The sequence below is a fragment of the Molothrus aeneus genome, chromosome Z, assembly GCF_037042795.1.
Source record: "Molothrus aeneus isolate 106 chromosome Z, BPBGC_Maene_1.0, whole genome shotgun sequence".
NCBI lineage: Eukaryota > Metazoa > Chordata > Aves > Passeriformes > Icteridae > Molothrus > Molothrus aeneus.
The window spans coordinates 3441627-3466742 of record NC_089680.1 but is presented as its reverse complement, the minus strand read 5'-3'; the positions used below and the strand labels follow the sequence as shown (position 1 = coordinate 3466742).

At 36.2% G+C, this 25116-nt stretch overlaps 1 protein-coding gene across 1 annotated transcript in view; it reads right to left on the bottom strand.

Moving 5' to 3' along the window:
- The window catches only part of RIT2 (Ras like without CAAX 2), a 173679-nt gene that overhangs the window by 118317 nt on the left and 30246 nt on the right, over positions 1-25116 (bottom strand). The window contains exon 3 of the mRNA XM_066568845.1: positions 4438-4494. Within this exon, the coding sequence (XP_066424942.1) occupies positions 4438-4494 (57 nt within the window). The remainder of the gene's footprint in view (positions 1-4437; positions 4495-25116) is intronic.

Below are 25116 nucleotides of genomic sequence, written 5' to 3'. Positions count from 1 at the left end.
AAATCTTCATTTCACATTTTTTGGTACTCATTATATAAACCTAGATTATTTCCAGCTACATTTTGCATTTTTTTTTGTCTGAAATTTCACCCCTGCGCTTCCAACATCTTATTAAAGATGAGTAAATGCTATTTTATTTGATGCATTGGTGAATGCAGCACTTCGTTAGGGAACCTCATGGAAATTCATGTGCTTAATGCTAGAGTGCTTTCCATCCCACACCCATTTCAATTAGAGTTTGACATTGACACAGCCTTAATGCCCTCAACCGCTCATTTGACACAATCTCATGCAGTGATATCTCACCAAAACAGGAAGCTGCTCTCGCATCTCGTTTGCATTATGTATTCATTTTAAGATTAGTCACATGGTTAATGAGCATCTTGGAGCCTGTCCAGTTTGCTGCTCTATGTCGTGTTTCCTTTCCTGACACTCCACTTGCATTAACTCTCTGTGATGTTGCCAAAGACGGTGCAGACTGTAAATTGCTCTTAGCCATTTGTTCCAGAAAATTATCACATCCACTGCCACTTGGAATTTATGCCCATTGTTGACTACAATTAAATATTAAATGCGCGCTAAAATAATTTAATTTTCAGAAAGTGCTAAGTTCTGGGTTTTTTTCTTACATACAGTCTAATACTAATTTTACCCTTCCTCTCCCCCTTTACTTATAAAAGTAATATGTTTCTGTCTCAAAATTTTGAACTGCAATGCTTGTAGCAGACCTAAAATATGACCATTATACACATTTGATCTTGAAGTAGCATTAAACTCAAAGCGACAGCATTAAAATTAGCAATTCAGGTAGCATTTAACTTTTTAATCAATGTTTACTCTATATTTTAAATTAATACTGACACATCTAGTTCTGTATTTATGTGTATGCACACAACATCCGTTAAATTCTTCAAAAGTCTACATAAATCATAAATATAGAGAGAAAAGACATGTAAATAATTCTAAACCTATTTGCATAGCCCTTTCAAGATCAAAATTAACACATTTGAAGTATATGTATGTATAACAAACTATTTCACAGGAATCCACAGAAATGAAAACCAGCTGAAATTAGTATTCTACTTCCATGCCAATGCTTAAAATGGGCAATGAAAAGTTTAAAATTATAAAGTGATTATCAATATTTTGGTAGCCCCAGGGTCATCAACAGCTTGCCCTTAAAACTGAAAGTGATAGACTTATGGGATTTCAGGGACAATGATGCTATTTAGAATAGCCCCTCTTTTTCACTACCATCTATTTGTTTTAGGAAAATTAATTAGAAAAACTCCCATCAAGTGCAAGGAGGGACAGCATCAATTCTGTCAGCACTACCTCTTTAAATCTTGTCTAAATTTGCACAGTTAAGCATCATGGTCACTGCCACCACAATGTCATATCATAGAAAACAAAGAGAACGTAATAGGTAGTGCAAGAACATCAGAAAAAAATTAGGTGGGTATTTATTAGAGTCTTTTGTACATGTCAAGCAAATGAGACAATCCACCTTATCTTAGTGCTCAGCTGAAGAACTGTAGTCTCAATACTTTGGTTAACACTGGAAATCTGTGGATTAAAATTTAAACACACTATTGAAATTTTTTTCTGGACAGGATCACCCATTCAGTGACTTCCACAGGAACCTCTCTTCCTTAAAAATGCCCAGAAAAAGGAAACTGCAGGTACACAGAACTATTTATTTCCAAAGAAGTACCCCAAAAAAAAAGGGAGGCCATGTGCCCATAAATGTTCAGGACAGCACATAGGTTCCATAAACAAGCTAAAAATTGCTGAGGAATTGAAGGGGCCTGGAATGCATGGTGCAAGGAAAAGGCAATAAATTCATATCCAGAGAGATCAGGGATCTCAGAGAGAGAAGAAATATTGTATTTAATTTTTTGCTTTGTCACTCAGACAGCTTGAATATAGATTTCATATGTGGCCCATTTTGTAATTTCTGCATCATCTGCTGCTGGGTTACAGTGAGAAACAAAACTCTGGCTGGAGACATCACTGCTCTGATCTTAGACGATAACTTCCCCGTGACACAAAGCATTTGTGTTTATCTCCTCATGACTTTAGAGGAATAACCTTTTCCCCTGAAATCAGCACAGTCTTGGTCCTGGAAGTGCTCATTTTGGATTCCCTTATTTTCTTTAGGCTGATGGGCTAAATAGTAAAAATATCGTTACTACAGGATGTGTAACTAAACATGAGATTAATTCTGTGAGGTGAGACCAGTAGCTTAAAAGTAGTAAAACCAATCTCAACAGTATAAGCTTTTTCAGTGGGCTTTCGTTTGAAAATTATGAGTTTGTTATTAGACATGTGACAGCAAGTGATTCCTTCTACTTGTTTTTTGGTTTTATGTACAATTTTAAGGGGTCATACAAAAATTTACCTAAGGAAAAACATACATACTTAGCCCAAGATCATTCTCTTCTGTTTGGTATGTGTTTTAGAACCTAGATAGTAATATGACTCTTTCAGGAGGTCCTCATCATGAAAAACTTGTACTTCCAGTTCCGTGTCTAGCCAGCTGGGTGAGATGGAATTCAATAATTCCCTGTTCACTTTTAGCCTCTCTCCTCTTCTTTAGTGCTGGTTTTACTGAGTAGAAACACTTTCTCACCCAAGGAGACCTTCATCCTGATCAAGTCCTCAAGGCGTTCCTGCAGTATGTACTTTGAATGCACCATATAAGCTTTCCTTCTCTTGAAGGATGATTATCTATTATGCATATTGTGGTGTTGTCTAGCGACCAATCAGTTAAGATTATGATGAGATACAACATAGGAATAAATACTGATGGCAGGTGAATACCTAATAATAAAGATGGATGTATGTACATAAGTTAGTGATGTCGATAACTAATACTGTTCCTCTTTTCCAATTAGATTTAATGATTTCTTTTTTTTTTTTCCTGAGAAAAACAAATGAATTTGTAGCAATTCCGCAGTAGTTTTGCCTTCTTTAGAGATGACACATCCCATTGGTGTTTTGCAATTTTTTTTAACAGCTGTAAAATTTCTAGTGACATGAAGAGTTTACATATTTTTTCATTATTTAAGTTACAACCATTTTCCAAGAGTTAAAATCCAGGAAATGTGGAATACTATAGAAATAACAGATAAAAATTAAAACTGTCATTGTCTGCTCTGTGGAGCGATACAATAATTTTATAGAAGTTAAAGATGAGTTTGAAATACTTGAAAATTTCAAAGAAAACAAAAATTTTTTTGTCTGAGAGGAACTGATTTCTCTTTTTTCCCCCAAAGAAATCTTTGGAAATGCAGATGGTTTTCGTGCTTTCTCCACTTATTGGACCCAGTTCTGTCATCATTTCCTTGTTATAATTAAATATTTCACATGGATAGTGTGTATAAATGTAAGTATAAGTAAAACTAAGTAATAAAGGCACTCTTAAATTAATAAATATGCAATTCTGATAGTCACTCAGCATTTAAAGTTTATTTCAGATAAAAACATGTATTCTCATATAGTGTAAAACAGATATATGTGAATTTCTATATTCACAAGTTTATAAAGTAGGTAAATCCAACAAAATTAGCAGAGTGTCTAGTCCCAGAGCACAACTCCATTTGATTGAGTAGTCATTTTATGTTCCTAGAGGAGGTCAGCTAAGACTTTAATATGGGAAATAGCACTAAAATAACAGAACTTTAAAAATCAGACAAACATATCCCACTCCAGATTGGATTTTTCACCTTCTTTAGCGATTTTGTTTCATATTCTGTAGTTATAAATGCATGATATTGATAGTTACAACACATAAATGGCAGAACCCTGTTTTTGAAAGAGATTTTGCACAAAGAGCATCAGGAAAAAGTATCTATGGTAAGGCCATGACACAACTCGATTGTCATCACAAAATTAAGGTGCAATCTAAAGCTTGAAAATCTTGCTTCTATCTCAGGGCCTTTTAGAAACAGCTTCTCACTCTCTCACTGTAGCATTCACATTTTGTGAAAAAATCTCTTTGCCCAAGATTTTTCTCCTGGGAAGCTGAGAAGCTTCAGAGAAAAGGAAAACAATGTTTTCCTTATTTGCTTCTCTTGTGTTGTGCTCACATGTGGAATGTGTTTGGAGATTGTTTACTTACAAGTGATTGTTTTATTAGATTCTAGTGTGAGTTATTTTGACTCTTTGGCCAATCAGGGCCAAGCTGTGTTGTGACTCTGGAAAGAATCACGAGTTTTTAGCATTCAGTAAGTATGTTTTCTGTATTCTTCAGTATAATATAATATTCTTTAATATAATATAGTATTATAAAGTAATAAATTAACCTTCTGAGAACAGAGAGTCAAATTCATCACTCCTGCCTTCATCAAGACATTCCCAGCAAATACAATATCTCCCAGTCTCACACAGGCAGAGAAACTGAAAGGGATGAAGGGGAGAAAAACCTATACTCACCTATAGTTGGGTCATGGTAGTCAGGGAATCGATGGCTGATGAACTGCATTGTCATTGCTGCAGAGCAAAGAGAGGGAAGAAAAAATAATTATATCACCACCATGGAATAGAAACAGCCAGAACAACACATGGATAAGTCACTCATGCAAGTATCAACTCAGATTGTGAGCGCAATTTTGTTCTATATCTACTTCTGCAACAATGCATTGGCTCTCCGTTGATAACTGAGAGCTGATAAATGAAGAAAAATATTAATTAAACCTCTTTAATAGTCTTAATTTCCAAACTTCATTGTACCACTCCTGTGTACAAAGTTTTTAACACTTGGTAAATACTGTTAATCTGATATTGTATTCAGATTAAAATTGCTATGACAAAAACATAAAACATGATTTACAAGACTGATTTATAAAGGTTTTCACAGTGCTACAAAATGCCACCTACTGGAGTGCCTAATTTGATTTCTGATGTATTTAGCAATACCTAACTCATTAAACTTGATGCAAGAGGTGAAGTCTTCTCTTAACCACCCAGAGAACCTTTCTTCTGAAGAGACTGTTCCATGACTGAATATTAACTGCTTTTAGGAAAGTTACATGAGACTTCAGGAAAACTGCATTCTGCCATTTGGAATAAGTGGCAAGCTATGAAAGTGGAAAGTGAAATAGGTGGAAAGTTATGAATTGGAAGTGAAATTCCAATTTATGTAGAAACACATAAACTTTCATGTCCTGCCCAACATAACATCTGAAGTTCATGGGCCTTGAAAAACCATGAAAGAAACTTGGCTATTCAGTGACTACAATAACATCATCAGCAATTAGATGAACTTGGGAATTTACATTTTCTGTGTTGTTTTTTCCTCATAAATTTGAATTTCAAATAATTTGAATCTCCCAAACAATGACAGTTAGAAATAAAAAAAACTTTTAAAAGTAAAATATGTGAATTCTAATTAAATAGAAGGGGGAAAAAGGGTCAAAGAGAATTTTAAAAATACTGTTTGATTTTTAAACCATTTTCTTTCTATTTTTTTCTGGCATTAAAATTCATCTACAGCTACTATATAGATAGTTGTTTAAAAAGGTAGCCTACCTGAAACATAACTATCAGTCACAAAACAAGAAATCCAACATGAGATTTTGCCTCTTGTCTTGAACATCTCAGCTGCTTTCAACAACATGCACAGCAGAGGTTATGAGCAAGATGAGAGACATTTTAAAAATCTGCATATAAATATGCAGATTTGTCTTTTCAAACAGCATTGTTTTAGTTTTATGCTTGTCCTTCTTGTATTTTTAAGAAACAGAGGCTTGGGAGATAGTTTTATAAAATGATAAAGAGAAGAAGTATTAAACATTTATTAGCATGTTAATAAATTATTGCATCTTTAGTGTAGATAAATATAAATGCTAAGAAGCAGCATTATAAATTCATAGATACCCAGAGAGGGTAACTGTGTAAAAAAAAGCTCATTCAGTCCATATATATTATAGGGCAATAAATCTGTGTACAGTCACACTCATGTCTTCTGTATTACATGTTTTCAGATGCATTACTTTTAAGCACTATACACGTTTGACATTTTTATTTCCAGGAGAGACATATGTTTTGGTTTTTTTTAATTGTGACAGAGTTTTAGCCACCTCTGTTCTGATTGCTGTTAGTGGTTTATGAAGAACAAATTCATGTCTGATGTGATCTGCCTACTTTGCTCTTAGGAGCTAGCAGAGATGCTGCTCATATGGTTTATGCCTACACATTTCCAGCTTTCTGAGGCCCTATACCACAAATTAATTCAATTTGCTTCACTACCTGCTACTTTTTCTTGCCAAGCTTTTTTTTTTTTTTCTTTAAAAAACACCCCAAACTATTCTGCATCTGATCTCATTCTGTTTCCTTCTGGAGCTATGCCTGCGTCACAAAATCTGTAGTTATAATTGAAACAAAAATTCTCAGAGGACAGGCAGAACTCATGGTAAATGTTTTTCCTCTCGCCTGAGACAGTCACGAGTCAATACATCATTTATATCCTCATCAAATTCACAGGATTCAAGGGGACTGAAATAATCATGACTGAAAGAATCATGTTGTATTAAGTATCAAATTTTCTATTGTGGCATGCAAAAGTGGAAGTGTTCCAAAGGAACGTGAAGGTGAGGACATGGTTTAGTGGAGGCCTTTGCAGTGCTGGGTTAATGGCTGGACTTGAGGATCTCAGAGATCTCCTCCAATCTGAATGGTTCTATGTTTCTATGATTGTATACAAAATTAATCTGGAGAGGTACAGAATTTGAAAAAGGTATCAAGAGAAATGCTCAAAATAATGAAATGAGAACTCCTTACATTAATCTCCTCAGGAAAATGATGACTAAAAGCTCCCTTCTTTACACATTTTGTCCCACAGTTTCTTCCCTGACAGCCCTTTGTCACAGGCTCCTCCTAATAACCAGGGGAAGGAACTTCTTTGGCCTCTTTACTCTTTGTCACCTCTCACCCGGGGATTTAGCACTCTCTCACAGGAAGAGGGTACAGAAGGAATTGAGGTACACACTGATCTTTTTAATCACTGAATTAAAATGCAAGATAAGAAAATTGGTGTACAGGTAGTGGGAATTGCAACTCATCTTCCTCTGTGTGTTCCTTAAGATAAGAATTTGCATTTTCTGCTATACCAAACTTCAGAAAGTATTTTTAGAGCAGGCATAGCTGGTCACTTCATCTAAGGGAAAGCAATAACTGATGTGCGGCTACAAAAAATAAGTTCCTTATATCAGGAGAACAAAGGACAAAGTCTCCAAACATTTGATGTGCAACAACAGCTTTGTCCAGTTCTACCAGGCATTCCACAGACTCGGATGCTGGATGTGCAGAAATTAGCTCTGAATGATGGCTGAACGTTGGTGGAGTGCTTCCCAAAGGAAAACTACCTTCAATCACCACTGGCATAAAACCAAGAAGCTCAGCTGGAGCCTCGGGAATTAGACCTGCCCTATCTGGGCTTCCCAGCAGGACACCTGCCTCAGCTGGAATATGCTTCTTCATTGCTACTAACATCAGCTCCAAAGTCATTTTCCAGAGTGAATTAATTTTGAAAACTAACAGAAAAATTGTATTGGTATTTCATGCTGTGTGTTGAAAATATTCTCCTTGGTCCCATGGTTTCCACATCCATTGCCTTTTTTCCCCCTCGTATAAATTAACACTCACACCTAACAAACTCAAACTGTCATTGAATATTCTGTGAACTTTCTCCTTTGTTAATCCAAATATACTACACCAAATTTTTGCAGGTCTATAAATTAGGGACCCTTGATTCTGATTTATGCCACAAACAAAGCACAAAATGTGGCTTTAAAGCAGGATTTGAAAATAGAATATATACCTAGGACTGATTCTTGAATAAATACATATACATGTAAAAACAATGTTGGTTAAGAAATAGTTAAAAAACCAAATCAAACCAAGCAAAACCCTTTTAATCCATAGCAGATATTGTGAAACATTTTGAATTGCAAGTTGTCTGAAAAATTTTAATGAATATTTTATGACACTGTGAAGATCATTTCGTTTAAATGGGACATGTACATCACACAGAAGCTATGATAAGTAAAAGGATCATTGTTTCAGATGAATAGCATCTTCTTTATATACATCTGTGGCTAAGCAAATGCAGGTTGCCCCAGCTGAGCAAATGTAAGCCTGACATACATGAGTGACTATGCAACTTTAAAGTTTTCCTGTCTTTTTGAAACAAGAAAGGGGTTCAGATCCTTCAGATCAAATCCTTTAGATTTTTTTTTTTTTTTTGCAAACATGCTCATACAGTGTTCATTAACTATCTAAAAGGCTGTACATTACACCTGTGCTGGCATAGAAATATATATGTTTCCTTTAAATAATAAACTTAGTCCAGTCCTGTCTTCTACTTTCAATATAATTTTAAATCCCTCTTAAAATTATTTTATTTTCCACTGAATAGGAAATGCCATGCTTAGAAAAAGGCTGAGGTCACATATTTATTCCGAAGCATCCTTTCAACCAGTACAGCAAAAATAAAATTAATCTCAAGAAAGAATTAATCTTAAAAATATATAAGTGTGAGTGTTAGTGTTCAGAAACACATAATCACATAAGCGATTATATGCTGCTGCTTTTATTGAGAGCTCAGGGTGTCAGGAGTATTCAACTCAAATCTGACTCCGACCATACATTCCCGATGATCGTGTTTTTATATTCTATCGTTATATAACTTTCATATTAATTATTAAACTTACATTGTTCTATTGTATACATAGATTTCAGTCAAGCATGGCTTCTCATGGTGCCCCCTTAAATTTCTAACATAGTTTCTCATGATTCTTCTTATGAGTATACAATAATTATATTTAGTTACTAAACAATCATCACATCTAACAATTATATCATTTATCATACTGCTTACGCAGGTGCAACAAAAAGCCTAAGATTTCAGAGTCTATTTTAACATTTTCGCAGGTCCCCGCCATCATGAATGAGCTCACAAACCAATAGGAAAAATGTTTTGATACTCCTACAGCTGTGAAAGCAGATAGAATAGAATAGAATCCCACTCTTCTCCTAATTTTTTCTAAATTTTATTTATACCAAAACTTTGAAAGCAGTTCTACACTTATTTTTCAAGGTTGGAGAGTACGTTGCAAGCTTACACAATATTTGTTATGCTAATAGTATCCCTGATCTGAATATTTCATTCTTCCTGTCCCTCTTTATTCACCCAAGAGCTTCCACATTCTCCTGGGTGATGGTATAATAAATCTGTTTCCAACAGAATCTTTACCCTCATCACAAATCCTACAGCCCTAAAAAAAGTACAAATCCTAAGCCCTCTAACAAAATTACTGCAGTAGTTGCATCTCAGAGACCAGTGATTCCACAGGGTAGAATTCACATAATTTTAATTTAGATCCACCCTTCCAGTGGATCCTTAACCCATGTTTTCTATAAACATTGAGGTTTCAATGAGACCAGTATAGAAGATGGACATAAAAAAAAAATATAATATGGTAAAGTGAGTGGATTTGAGAATTACTTCATGATGTTCATGAAAAAAGAAGAGAGCACATAGGTATTATTACAATAGAGAAGGTGTCAAAGAAACTACAGAGTCTAAAAACAGAGAGTGCACCATAATAAGAGACATTGTCATGGGAAAAGAATAAATAAATATGTTTTATTTAAAAATTTAACATGCAACCTTGCCTCTGTCTATATGGAATGTTAAAAACTTTCTAAAACATGGTCAGGGCAAGTTGGATATACTTTATTTTACTATTTAATAAAGAATTTGATTATTAATAAATATATACAAATTATATTTTATCAAAATTGGACTATTTCAATAACTAGGCAAGAACTATATTGCTACTATTTTATTTCTGAAATACTAAAGAGTTTGAACAGTTCTGATCTGTCTGGTGCTTTCATACCCACAAGACCTTCGGAGTCATCTAAAATGTATTGCCTTTTCAGAAGTTCATGCCTGAAGACCGTAATGCTTACTTCTATTTTGTTAGCTTGGAAAAATTACAAATATCCCTATAACTAATTATGGATTTTTAGATTGGCATATTTGATAAATCATCATTTGCAATTATTCCTCTACCCACTGAATTTTAACCAACAGACACTGAGCAAGTGAGTGCCCCCAACAAGGGCAAGTGCTGGATGCTGCACCTGGGTTGGGGCAACCCTGGGTGTGCAGACAGAGTGGGGAATGGATCCTGGAAAGCAGTGCCATGGAAAGGAACCTGGGGGTCCTGGTCAGTGGGAAGTGGAACTTGAGTCAGCAGTGCCCTGGCAGCCAGGAGGGACATCCCTGTCCTGGGGACATCAGGCCCAGCATCCCCAGCAGGGCAAGGGAGGGGATTGTCCCACTCTGCTCTGGGCTGGGGCAGCCTCACCCTGAACTCTGTGAGCAGTTTTGGGTGCCTTTCTCTATATGAGAAAGATATCAAACCTTTAGGAGGGTCCAAGGGAGGCCATGAGGGTGGTGAAGAGCCCTGGGGGGAAGGAGGGGCTGAGGGCACTGGGTCTGTCCAGCTGGAGAAGAGGAGGCTGAGGGGAGACCCCAGGGCAGTCACAGCTCCCTGTGAGGGAAGAGGAGGGGCAGGATCTGATCCCTGCTCTGTGACAGGGACAGGACCCCAGGGAATGGCCTGAGCTGTGTCAGGGGAGGTTTAGGTTGGGTATCAGGAAAGGTTCTTCACCCAGAGGGTGTTTGGGCACTGGAACGGCTCCCCAGGGAATGGGCACAGCACCAATCCCAACAAAGTTTGGACAATGCTCTCAGAGACTCAAGGTGGGATTGTTGGGGATGGTGCCATGCAGGACCAGGAGTTGAATTCAGAGATCCTTGTGGGTTCCTTCCAACTCAGAACATATTTTCATTCTGTTATTCTGTGAATAGTAGGAGGTGAAGACAGGGTTTGGGTTTTTTTTCAATAATCCAATGAGCTCTATGAACGACCTTAATACTCACAGTAACAGAGTTGCTGGAGACACCAATAATTATGAAATACATTTGGAGGAGAAAGAAATTTCAATATTCTCTAAATGCAACCTGAGAGATTTCATCTGTGTTCAGTTTCTGCAAGTTTAATGACTCAAGGTCAGAAAGACTGAGAAAAGCAAAAAGTATTAAAATTAAACAAAAATTTTGCTATGAAACAAATGAGAAATATTAGCTATGAATTAATTTAGGCTATGGACCAGGAAATATGTTTAAGCATCATATGAGGGATCTTCTGGAATAAGATTCAGACATGGAAAATAGAAAAAACCTTTTTGATTTGAAATAGTTTTTTTAAGTGAAAGAATTGAATCAGTGAAATGTTACATTTTTTTGGAGATTTTTTCCCCCTCTATTTTCAGTTTCAGGTAGGGAAAATGTTAATTTAATGTATAGCATTTTAATAAGGATGACATCTAGAATCCGATACACAACTAATATCAGTTCTGGAAATGAAGGTTTGGTTTCCTGAAATATTACATGCTTTAGTTTTCAAAAACTTTATAAAACTTTTTGCTTTCCAGGAAGAAATTTTCATCTGGGAATCATTGTTTTCTAAAACACAAGGATAATTTAAATGGCCCTAGATTTATGATCTTCTTGGGGTGGGAGGGTTACCAGAAGAACCTGAAGGAGTTTCATATACAATTAATGAAGTCACAGCCAGCCCATCTTCAGCCTTTATGGCTTTGAACAAAATATGCTGCATTTCTGAGTTTGTTTTCCTACAATTTCCTAAGAACATTTTTCTCTATTGGCTGGGTGACAGTCTCTCAAAGGACTATGTGATTGGAGTATGTAAGGTATTTCTTTTGGTTTTATTTGCATTTATTTTATCTACACATGCTGCATATATATTACAGTATGTTTTAGAATAAATAACTGATTGGTTTAGTCACCTGAACAAAACAAAGGGAGTGGTGTGGTCTGAGGAGCATTTATTTGGGTCAAAAAGATATGTGAGAAGAAGTGTGATGTCTAATACCTGGTATTTTTTATTGTACTTCATGAAATTTAAAGAGTAAAGGGCAGGTACCTAGAGACACAGAGCAAATTTTCTAGCAATCAGGTATTTTTGTAGGTTGATTATAGTTATTTTATATAGTACGATTGCTCCATGACACGGTAAATGGTACAATGTATAGCTAGATCAAAAACTTTGATTTTTTTAAAACTGGTTGCAGTAAACTCAAAGATCTCACCCCACAAAAATGTACTTATATCTTCATAGTGCCAGAGGACGTGAGCATTTCCAAGCAGAAGTTTTTATGTCTTTTACTCTGTTCTTCCCCAAACACCCCTACAGACTAGATGCACTGATGGGAGATCAGTCTCGAGACACCTTTGTGGTGGCCCAGTACAGCCATTTTTATATTGTCATACCCTTTAAGGAACTGGCCAAAAGCTTTACCACTTGTTTCGGGAGTGAATGCTGCAAGATCTGTGAGCGGCAATTATTAATCTTTCAGGTGCTACAATGTATTATTTATTGAGCATTAGCTCTGAAATGAAGGCAAGCGGAATTTTATTTCTGTGTTAAGCACATTCTGGTGTACAAGAAAAATACAGAAGATTTTTGTAACACAATCTCCTGCATAGGCTGGGATGCTGCTACAGAACTGAATTTTTATACTTTGGGGTTTTTTTTGCTAAATTGGTGGGTGTTTTTCTCACCTATGGAAGCAGAAGTCCACTGAAAAGAATATCAGACTGCAGAAAGGAACAGTCTTAAAATCAAAAGTCTTTTAAATCTAATTTGTCTTATTAGAATGAAAATTAAACACACAAAACCCCATGCAAATTTTAAATAGAAAATCAAGTTACTATGGTAGCTGGAGCAGAAACAGGGAACTTGTCCACTCTTACCACTGTAAAGTAAGAGCAGACTGTAATCAAAATATGTTGAGGTAGAGCTGGTGGTAACAGAGAAAGGCAGATACTTTCTTTAGAAAATAGTCAGTTTTTAATTACTCCTCTTGCATCAAAATGAAACAAAAGGCTCAATGCAGAAACCTATATGTTGAGACAATGAGTAAAAATAAATAATTAGGAAGAAGGTGAGTGGAAAAAAAAGGTAGAAAAGCATCTTTTGTTTTTGATGATCTTGAATGAATAGACTAAAATCACTACCCAGAGAGCAGTTCTCACCCTAGTCTCTTCTATAATCATTGGATGTAGAGATATGAATTCTCAATATTTTCCTTTAAGTTGTCATTAGTAGAAAAATGATAAATACTAGGCAGTGGTTACAGTTTTCCAGCATGGACTGAAGGATGAACAGAGAAAATGGGCAAAAAATTCATCCAAGACATGAGAAACTTGTAGGAAAACACCATTCAGGAAAAGTGCTCTCATGTCAGAAAAGTTTCATATCTTCTGAATCAGCACAGTCCAGTGAAAAATGGCTGTACTGAAGACTTCTAACTCCCATCAATATCTACATCCAGACTCAGTTCCAGGTCAGAAGGCAGAACACACTGCGTTGTAAAATTTGTGTTAAAAATTCCATTTAGTGGTTAAGGAAACAAGGAAGTAGATGAAAGTTGCATTTATTGCCCACATAAGAGACATCATCATAATGTGATACAAATTAACAATAATGATAAGGTAGATTGCTACCACTTACAAACCATTTTCTCCACAGTGTATCCCCGATCCCTTCCCAGAAATTCTCCCACAAAAATACTGAACATTCCCTACCCTGCTTAGCTTATGTGACTTGACAAGATGCCTTAATAAACAGAAATTACTGCTGGTAAATGCTCCCATTAGTGCATTTTCCCACCGTGTTTCTTCCATCAAGTTAAAATCAGAGAGAAAACTTAATGTGTCTTCTACTGTTCTTCAGTTAGCAAATCCAATGGCAACTTAAGCCTTCCATTAGTGAGCAATCCAAAATATAATGACATAAATAGGTTTTAAAGCAGGCTCCAGGATAATGTGATTTTTAAAGCAGAATACATTAAATAAAGCTAGAAAGACTCAATTTTCACATATTATTTCAGAGAATAATAGAACTGATCTTGAACTATTGCAGATAGACACATTTCAATTAAAGTCAATGATTAGTACTCTTTTTTACAAAGGGAATACAGCAAACAAGAAATATAGGGTCGTTCTTCATACAAGGGGACTCTGGCTTGCTGCTACCAGCCTCAAGTATCATAACTTCACTGAGAAAAACCCTTTCAAAAAAGGATAAAGTCATTTCACTCAATGGAAAAAAAAAACCTCTCAGCAACCACATTTATTTCTCTCCCAGTCTCTTTTTAACCGTTGACGTGTTTCCCTGTAATGATAACTTGAGATGCCCAGGCTTGCTTTGCTCCTGTTTCAGGTAGTGGCAAATTGAGGTTGTTTGCAGCTTTGCTAACATTAACTAGTGGTTAGCTCCTGTGCTTCCTTCCACGTGAAATTACACACCATGCATCAAGCAGTGAGGAATTGGCAGTGACAGCAGCTGTATTTTCCTGTGAGTGGGAGAGAGTAGCTGCTGTTCTGTAACCTGGCACCAACTTTTCTGAACATCAAACCTATGGTTTGGAAAATTGATGACACGTCAGAGAGGAGGACAAAACTCTTCCATTTAAATCCTCTCAGAAATCTTATTCAGGGTTAAAGTGGAGATGAGGTTTTTATTCATTCTTTTCTTTCCAATGCCAGGTTTTCTCAATGTATATTTATAGGGAATTGAGGATAAGATCCAGATTCACGGATAATATTGGCAGCTAATTCCCTCTGACTAAACAGGCTTTAGGTGTTTGTCTGCCCATGGTGATCTGTACTATAACCTTTTGCGCCTCTCTCAAACACTCAGGTGTCTTTTTGAAAGTTTATAGAACCAGGGAATTCTTTAGGTTGGAAAGGACTTCCAAGCCCAACCATTTGCCCAGCACTGCCCAAGCCACCACCAACATTTGTCCCCAAGTGCCACATCCTCATGGCTTTTAGATCCTCCAGGGGTGAGGACCCCAACACTGTCTTGGGCAGCCTGTTTGTAAAGCCTGCAAATGCTTTACAAACCTTTTAGTAAAGATATTTTTTTTCCAATATTCAATCTAAGCCTTTGGCTCAACTCCAATCCATTTCTTCTTGTTACCTGGGAGAAGATATTGACCTGCACCTGGTTCCAACCTCCTCTCAAGGCAGTTGAAGAAAGTGATGAGTGTTGTTGATGATTAAAATTATGATCTTGTTTCCTCTGCTGATATAACTTCCATTGAAATTAAAATATTGTGAGAAAATGGGTTTATGATGAAATTTGAGACAGGAAACTGTACCAAATAAAGGAAAATTTACTGGTTTGGATTGATAGCATCAACATTTTTAAAGTACAAAACTGATTTAATAACACTACTGTTATATATTTTATAATAAATTACATCTATTTACCCTTCTACTATAAATTAACATGATTTATAGATAAGTATTTATCACTTTCATAATTATTTTTTAATTTTTGTTTATTAATGTAGTTTAATATGCTGGTTTTCCTTTTCAGTAAAAATGTAAGCAAAATCTAAAACATTGTATTTTTATCAGAAATTCTCTCATCCTTTCTTTCAATATCTGACACATATTTTTCCTTTAATAATCATGGTGGTCAAATAATATTTAAAGGAAGTAGGCTAACAAAGAAGGAAGCATTTCTGAAGATACATCTTAAGTCAGAAAACTGACTCCAGAACATTATTAAAATCCCAACAAGTATTTTAATTCCTCAAAAACATTTGATTCTTCCCAGAATGTTGTCCTCTATAATTTATTTCCTAAACATATATTTTAATTTATATTTCTCTTAGTGGATTTTTTTCTCTCTGGAGCTAAACCTGCATTATGAGTGGAGAAGTGTTCCTCACTGCTGAGGTGACTTTGCACTCAACATATTTTACTTGTCATATCTCAGATATTTTCTCTCTTAGCTAATTAGGCAACACTTCACAACAAAGTCAAACCTGCCACATTAACTCTTGCACCAAACACGAGTTCTTAATGTCTTTGCTACTGTACTGAAAATGTTTCTGTAAGACCAGGGAAAGGTGAAGCTTGCTTCTCAGTTTATTCCCCCTGCATCCGCACATGAACACATCCAAATCTAAAAGCCTGGTAATTATGAACTGTTACCCAAAAAATGAATCAAACTATTGAGAAAGCCTGGAATGGAGGAAAATGAGATGTTCAAGGTGGAGAAGTTCTGTGTTGTAACTTAGAATATGGTTATGGAGGGAAAATAAAAATCACAAAGAAAACAATATTCAGAGAGTCAGAGAAAAAATTTGGCTTGAAGGAACTTCAAAGACCAACCCGCTGCTCTGGGCAAGGACATCTCCCACTAGATGAGGAATCTCAAAATTTCCTCCAAGCTGGCCTGGGAACTTTAGACTCGCTGTAATAGACATCCTACATTTCTAAACAGTAGCTTTAACATTTTAAGGACATGGAAAGGAATATAATATCTTAACATCCAAATACTTCAGAGGCTGAAGTTAATCGGGAAGAAGAGAGTTTCTAGACCCAGAAAACAGCAGGTAATTTGGAGACAAACCAACCGGAAATAATGAGCTATCTCAGAGGACAATACTGACCCTTGTGCTTTCTGTTATTTTCACTTTATGTAGTAATCACAGAAAAATTCCTGAGGAAGTTTTATGTGATTGTGTGAATCTGGGAGATGTGTTTTGAGCTTTTGACAGTGCTACTAGCTCTCTGTCCTTTGATTATCTGTTCTGTGAATGCTGATGAAACAGCATCTTTTCTGCTTCAGTTTCCAAACCTTCAAGCAAACCAAGGCAATACCAACATGGACAAAAGCTCTGAGATTTACGGGATTGCCACATAAGATTTGGCTTTGATGCATTTCTTAACTGTTCATCTAAAGCCAAGTTAGTAAAACCATGAAATTTTTAAGAACAAACTTAACCAATCCTTTCAACATGAAATTATGTGGAGAAAAGGAGGCAGGAGGCACGAGATGAAGCATTTTTCACAAGACAATCAAGTTAGTGACAGAGATCAAAAGACTGCAAAGAAAAACTACAAAAAAAGTGAAATGAGGCCTCTCATCCTCTTCCTGCTTTCTCAGTACAAAGTTGGCTGGAAGTTGACATCTGCCAAAAGCACACTCATATGGCTTGACACATGTACACGCTACATTTTATGGTGATATATTAACAGCAGGCACGGTTGCCAGACAAGTTTGGGGGTGAAAGGTAGCACTTCAGGCACTAAAAGAGGTGATTTATTACAGCATTAGTGTGCCACTGAAAAGGTCAGAAAGCAGCAAAACACATACAAAAAGTTTTAGAGGGTTAATTGTAATTTCACATAGAGAACCTACATTATCCTATTCAGTCTTGTTTCCTCAGCGTGAATAAGAAATGTTAAAGCTCTCAATATGAGCAACATGGAAAGACTTGACAATGTTGGGCTTTTTTTTCCTACAGCTGGAAGGACTCATGACCCAGGAACACTTAGGCCCCAGAATAGGCTGAGTCTCAGTCTTTCATTCTTCTGGGCTAAACTTACTTTTGTGCATTTCGTAATACACTCTCTGCCCTTGGTGTCATTTATTCTGGTGTGAACCAGCTGTCTCAGGGGTTTATGGTGCTATACATCACCTTCACTTGATGGCTGACAGAAGCCCTATTTGGTGACCCCAGACCTTTCCATGAAAAATCAGCAGCAGGTGAAAAACCCCAACCATACCACTGAGTGACCAAGCCAAACTGAAACAACTTTCCAAATCTTCCCACTCTCCCCAGACAAACATAGTGTACAAGTCTTGAAATTTACATTAGAGGCAAAATTCTATTCAGGGTTTTGAAATTTAATTTGGAACACAAAACATAATGGGGTGAGATAGATGAATAAAAACATTTTTGAGCTTTGAAAAAGAATCCTTAGAATCAAAATTAACTTCTTGTTCATAAAAGGCCATAAAAGACAGATATATGTAGCCATTTATGGATTTTCCTAATTACTGTGGAAATTTGTTCTTTAATCAGATCATCTTAACAAAAATAATTTTGCCCCATGATGAGGAGATTTACTTAATCTGCTCCATTGTAGGACTAGGATTTATGTTTTCCCATTCTCTACAGTAATTATAACACTGAAATTTTGTATTGGTGGTGCAGAGGCATCATAACTCATCTCCCTAAAAATCATAACTTGACAGCTGAAAACCACAGAGAAACTTTTTAAGACAAGCTTATGACTACCTTAAGCACAAAAAACCCACACATCTTCAGGTTACAACAACTGGAAATGTTCCCTTAAGTGTATATATATATCTATATATATATATTAAAAGAAGCACTTAGGGGCCCAGTGAGTAAGATGATATTGAAGTACTCTGCATGCTAACAGTGTGAGGACATTGTGTTATGCTGATTCAGAAATGACTCAGCTCAGTTACCAGAAAAGGGGAGAATCAGGTCTTTTTCAAAGGTACAGTGATATAGATGTGACAGAATGACTCATCCGTCACCAGTGTTTTAGTCAGCAAAGTCTTTGGCTGAATGGCAAGTATTTATAACTGGAAAATAAAGTCACTCAATCAAAAGGAAGTAAGCAAAAAAGATCTGGGTATTAAGCCTGTTTTTTAACATCTGACTATGAAGTCACTGCATTCCATAACCTGAACACCATTTTAGTGCCAAATCAAATCCATTGAACAACCTGCTTTTTGTATTTCTCTCTATTTCTGATTCAGAGAATATATATTCTGCAGCACTCACCTAAGCACAGAATGAATAATCTCTGTCCATTTTCTTGTGAAAATATATGTTTTCCTCTGCAGTATGTCTTTCACTAGAGGTTTTACTTCAATATTGCATGGCATGCATGATAGGCTTGGAACCTCTTCCTTTGAGAGATTCTTGCATAAAAGTTTTGAAGGATATAAACCAAGATACACAGAAATTACTGTGAGCTTCTCCGTTGATATTAGCTGGCATGTCATGTAAGTTTTTTACTTGTGCAATGCTCTTTGCACAATGTCCTTCAGCAGGAGTGTTTATATATCTTCAAAATAAACCATAAGGAGTGAAATTGTGACTCTGAGATCAGTGGCAAACCTTTCTATTTAGGCTGAAATTTCTCTTTTATCTACATATAACTGTCGCTATTTCCCTTTACGTTTTGCAAATGAATACACTTATCACATATAACTTTCCTTTGGTGCATGTATGATTTCATAGCTCAAAATATTGATGTTTTAATAAAGGGGGAAAGAAGAGATATTAAACACAGCTTTCTGTTTGATTTTTTTACTTAAAAAAAATCAACTCCTGATTATTTTATAAATTGAAAAATATCTTTTCTTGCAAAGAAAGACATTTTTATAAACACTCAGATTTAGAACTCATCTAATTCTTTTAGACAAAACATAAAAAAAAGAGGTACAATTATACAGGATCTTCAAATCTGTGCATAAGTGCAACCCAAGCAAATACAGAGTATATGGACCATGTTCAAATTATTTCCTGCCAATTGCAAATTGACTGATTTCACTTATGACCAAACAGCAAGAGCTGTCAGTGGTATTTGGGAGGTCTTTATTCTCAGATATGTTATTTCACTCAGTAGATTTTATTTTTCCTCAGAAATTTTCTAATAAATATATATAGAGAGAGACAGATAAATAAATACCGGGGCAGAGGGGGGGGGGGGGTGAGAGAGAGAGAGAGAGAGAGAGAAAGAGAAAGAAAGAGATGCACCAGTATTTAAAGAAAGAGAGAGATGCACCAGTATTTAAAGAAAGAGAGAGATGCACCAGTATTTTCCAAGGGAAAAAAGAAAAGATACCTACAAAATGGTTTCACATTCCAGTTTCTCATCAGTGTGATGTAACTTCTCAGATGCCTCACCCTGTAGGAGCTAAGGAGAGTGATCACAGCACCAGTGGCCATTCATGCCAATTTGCCTTATTTTCTGTGTGATAAATTTACCTCTTCAAAAGCATTTTGCAAATTTTTCTCCTTACTCTGATATAACTTTTGAAAAATAACTTCATCTGAGATCTTTAAATGCTTTTGTCAAAGATGTCCGTAAAGCAGACACAAAAAGTCAAGAAAGCATAAATGATGCAAAAAGAGCAAATAATAGAGGTGAATTGAACACAATTCCAGTTACCATCAGAACATCAAAATGTATAATTTCATAGGGAATGTTCTACCTCCAATAATATATGCTTTTGAAGTTGAAACTGGAGCACTTACTTTACTTTAAAGGCAATGAGGCTATTTGTATGTTTAAAGACAAAATTATGCTCATGTGAATTACCAAAATTGGGTATAATCTGCTAATTTGCAAAATTTAGCAATCCTCAGTGAATTCGCTTGGTATAATTTTAAGTTAGCAGAAAGGTGTAAGATTGAAAATCAAATCAAGGCAAACCAAAAACTATTCTGTAGAGATTTAGATATTTAGAGACACTGTTATTAAAACTATGTATTTAAAGAATAAATAGTGAAATCTGTGAAATACATTTGTGACTTTTAAAATATTTATATATGAAATAAATAAATATTTTGAGAAACAAAACTTTTGGAGAAACTAAATATGCTACAAGACTTGCATGTCATCTTGGTAATTGGTTAATATGTTGGCACAGTTGACACTCTTGTGAAACAATATAGATAAAATACATCATAAAAGAAAGCAGAACTTTGTAAAACCCCCTGAGAACTTACAGCTCAGGAAGACTGCTCTGTGATGGTCTCTGAACTATGTGTAGACCAGTGCTCCCTCAGGGAATTTTCTGAAGAGCTAAATCCAGTATGGTAGAAGGAAAAGATAAATTTACCTCCCACCTATGGGTTTCCTTTTCACCTAGGTCAAAAACAAGTGCTTATGCAGCTGTTCAGAGGATAGTTTTGCCTCCTTGGCAGTTTCAACACTCTCAACTAAACAACTCCTTGTTTTCTAACCATAGCAAAGGTCAGACAAACAGAAGGTCTGACAAACCAGAGAGATAAATAACCCAGGGAATGGGATGAGGAGGGAAGCTTTATTATTGCCTTAAAGACTTCTGGCTCACGGTTTATAGGGAAGCCAAGTAAGAAGTAGCAAAGAACATGAAATGTTTATGCATGTCTGTGGAATCCAGTTATTCTCTGTCTTCCTGCCTTCCCCTAATTTACTGTTCTAATCAACAGACCTATTTTCTGCCCCCCTGGACACCCCCATCCCCCTGATGGGGTTGGCGTAAATAACAAACAGCTCCAGCCCTTGGCTTCGCCAATATGAAACACAGGATACAAAATGAGTTACTGTAAATAACACAGGGACTGGTGCCGTAAAGCTGTCACCTTTACCTCCAGGATTTTCCTTCCTAATAGACCTGCACGCTTCCCTCTTATCATCCACAGTAATTTTTTTTTTTTTCTAAAAAAGCTGAAGCTGCTATTAGTCAGATAGGAAATAATTTAGGGGCAGCAAGCAAAGGCACGTTTCCTTAATAAACAGCAGGGTCAGCAATAGCCATTAGGAATTTTGAAGTTATTTCTCTGAAAGGGAGGTTCTGATTCTGCACTCCTTGGCTTTGATGATAAAATTCCTGAGTTTTGGGGGAGGTGGGAAGGATCTGACCAAACTCTTTAATAAAGACTTGTAGGCCACTGAAATGCTGAAGTAATGATATTCCAAGCTATAGCGGGGGATTTATTTATTTTAGGTGGGTGTATCTCTGCTGCCACCCTACCTGTTCTTTTAAATTACAGCTTGAGTCTAATTTTCCAGCTATAAATAACAGCAAAATTAAGCAAACCATGTATGCAACACACTCCAAATATGTACAGCATAGCAGTTTGAAGCTGACATTTGGCTTAGTAAGAGGGAAATCTGATGATTTTTGAGGTCTGTTTGCATAAAACAGTCAAAAGTTCAAAGAGGTCATAATGTAGTGCAATATTATGAATCTATTACGTACAAATGCAAATGTTTCAATGGGTGAGTTGGTACAGCTTTATGAGCTCTTTATGGCCCTTTTTTCCTATTTTTTAAAAAATATTTATTGTCATGCTGAAATTCATGCTTATACTAGGGAGAGACGTGGAATTGTAGATTTTGCCTAGATATAGACATCTGTGTTCAGTCCTAGAGCTGAATGACTTTCAAATTTGTTTTCTGTCTCCTGGTCTCCATCTGATGTTCACTGAAGCCAGTATTAAGTGGTCCTTGGGTCATATCCACAGCCCTAAAGTGAGCATTCATTTCAGCAGCTGGGGTGCAGATGTTTGACAAGGCAGATGTTTGTGCCCAAGTTAGGCAGAATGAACATCCCAAATGTCACAGCTGCCTGCAAGTGCTAGGCTTTGACAGGAGAATCTGCAGCAGGTAACTTCACCTTTAGAACAGGTGCAGCAGATAACACACAATATTTAGAATTTCGTTGCATGAGCCATCTGAGCACACAAACATTACAGCAACACTCTGAAGCTCAGAGCAGTGCCAAAAACTGAGAATCACCATCTGGCCCAGCACCAATGGCTGGGCCATTTCTGGGAAGAAACAATTTACAGATTGAGCTCAGGTAATAAACTTCATGTCTCTCATTATAATAGACTTCTGATGGGGGTGCACTGATTCAGGGGTTACAAAAAAATTAAACCACTAATCCTGCACTGAGCCTCACCTTTACCCAAACTAATTGCTCAAAAGTCTATTCAAGCTTTTTCTGTGGATAAAATTTAATTCAGAATTTTGTCACTCATTTTATTTGATGATGTCGTCATGAGTCCCCTTCATTTCAACAACATTCTCCTGTGATTTTTTTAATGCCTTGAAGAAGTCACAAAGGAATTGCATCCTAGACACCAGCAAGGAGCTGAATTTCCACTGCCTACCTAGGAATTAATGCAATCTCACAGTTCTTCAGAAGAGCTGTTTTTTTCCCCCAGTTTTACCAATTTAAGTCTCAGGGCACATAAAATCCCCATCTAGACAAAAGAGGAGTGGGAGACAACTCTTATTTCTTACCCCTTACCACAATTCCATGCTTCCTAAAAGTTGTCATGGAACTTTGGGTGACAGCAGCTTGAGTTTCCCCCAGAATCAAATGAAAAAAACTTCACTTATGTTAACTGCTTTTAAAATAACTATTGCTGAAATAACTATGTGAGAGGAATATTGCATAAAAGTGACTGAAAAAGAAGGAGTTTATCTTTTTCTATTTTTTTTTTTTACATTTGAGAAATGTAGACAAAACTAAGCATTCCATTAATTATCTGAAGTTTTTCCTTAGCATAAATCTTGTGGTTGAATTTGCACTGCATGCAATGATGAATACTGAATAAGCAGCTAGTGGCATCATCCAACAATAAATCATGGTTTTACCTGCCCAATTTTGCATTTCATACAGAAATGTTAAACACAGGGTGAAATATGATGATTATATACACAGTCATGCACATAATTGTTTGTAGAGACACACATGAACATATAAACACACACACATGTGCATTTATATTCTTAGCTGCAGATCATTTATTTCTGCACTTCTATGATGCCCTATTTGAACCTCTATCTCTCAACCTCATTTAATGTGAGATATTCAGGTTGGATCAAAGGGACACAATGAAAATCTATTCATGCACAACTTAAAAACCACAAACTTGTTTTTGTTTAGTGACATTACTGCTACAAAAATCTATAATGTGTGCCTAAAATTAATATTAAAATATATTTATTGAGGCACCACAGGTAAACAAACACATCTTCCTTTAGGATTCTGTAGAATATACAAATTGTACACTGAATGCAACCAGAAGTCCATTACAATTTGTGTGACACACTCTTTTTCTGTTAAGTAGGCAGCACGTAAATCACATGCAATCAGTTTAATTTACTTATTATATTTTATTATATTTCCTGATTAAAAAATACAGGGTTTGAGGAAAAAATACTAGGAAAAAGTCAAAGACTATGAAATTACATTTCAAGTTAAATCAAGTAGAAATTTTTTTTTTTTTTCCTGATTAACCGGGAAAGTGTAAAATTAACATTTTAGCTTCTGGCAATATTTATATCGGAAATATGTTGATTACTGTGAAGAATAATATATTAGCTGAAAATGTGGTGAATTAGATCAAATTAAAGATTCTTGTATTTGAAATATTTACAGAGGTTTGGGTAGAATATATTAATTAATCCCAAAATTTCACCTAATACACAAGGATGTAAATCTGACAGTCAAATACCATCTGCTGATATGAAATATCCTCTACATAATCCACAGACTGCCATTTGTTCATATTCATACAAGAGGTGCTCTGAAGTCTAACTTCATGAGTTCTTTGTGGAACTAATTAAAAAGGTTTCAAGACAACTACTCTTCATATTTAAAGTAGATATATTTTTAGTACTTTAGGCCTTGAAAAGTGACACATCACTTTTATTTCACCCCAGGCACAGTGCAGGTGAGCTGTTTGCAATTCTGCTTTGTTTTACTGGTGACACCAATATAGCTGTATATGTCAGCAACCAAAGAATAAAGGAAATTTTTTAAATCTGAAATTACAGGACTTTCCAGGGTGGCTTGCTACTAGCAAATAATAAAAGCCTCTAAGTCAATATGATTTGTTTTCTTTGAGTGATGTTTCATGGCAGTAATCGCTATAAACAGTGGCAGTTGTGATTTCACAGCTCGGGCACCATTAAGCTTCATAGAATCAAAGCATCATAAAACGGTTTTGGTGGGAAGGGACCTTAAAGCTCAAGGAGTTCCACATCCTGACACTGCCTTCCACTATCCCAGGAGGCTCCAAGCCCTGTTCAACCTGGCCTTGGACACTTCCAGGGATGGCACAGCCACAGCTGCTCTGGGCACCCTGTGCAAGTGCCCCAGCATATTCATCATAAAAATAATTATTTGAAAGTGCTGCTCGGAATTAACTCTTTCTGCTACAAACTGGTAGTCCTCATCCTTTAGCTACAGGCTCAGTGAAAATTCTCTCTCTGTCTTTTCCTATAAATCTCCTTTAAGAAAGCCTCAAAAAGGTCTTCCCAGTCTTCAGCTCTTGAAGATGAAGGACCCCAGCTCTCAGCCTCTCTCCATAGCAGAGGCGCTCCAAACTTTTGGTTTATTCACCAACGGCTAGGAAGCATTCTGGAAATCTCTGCTGAGT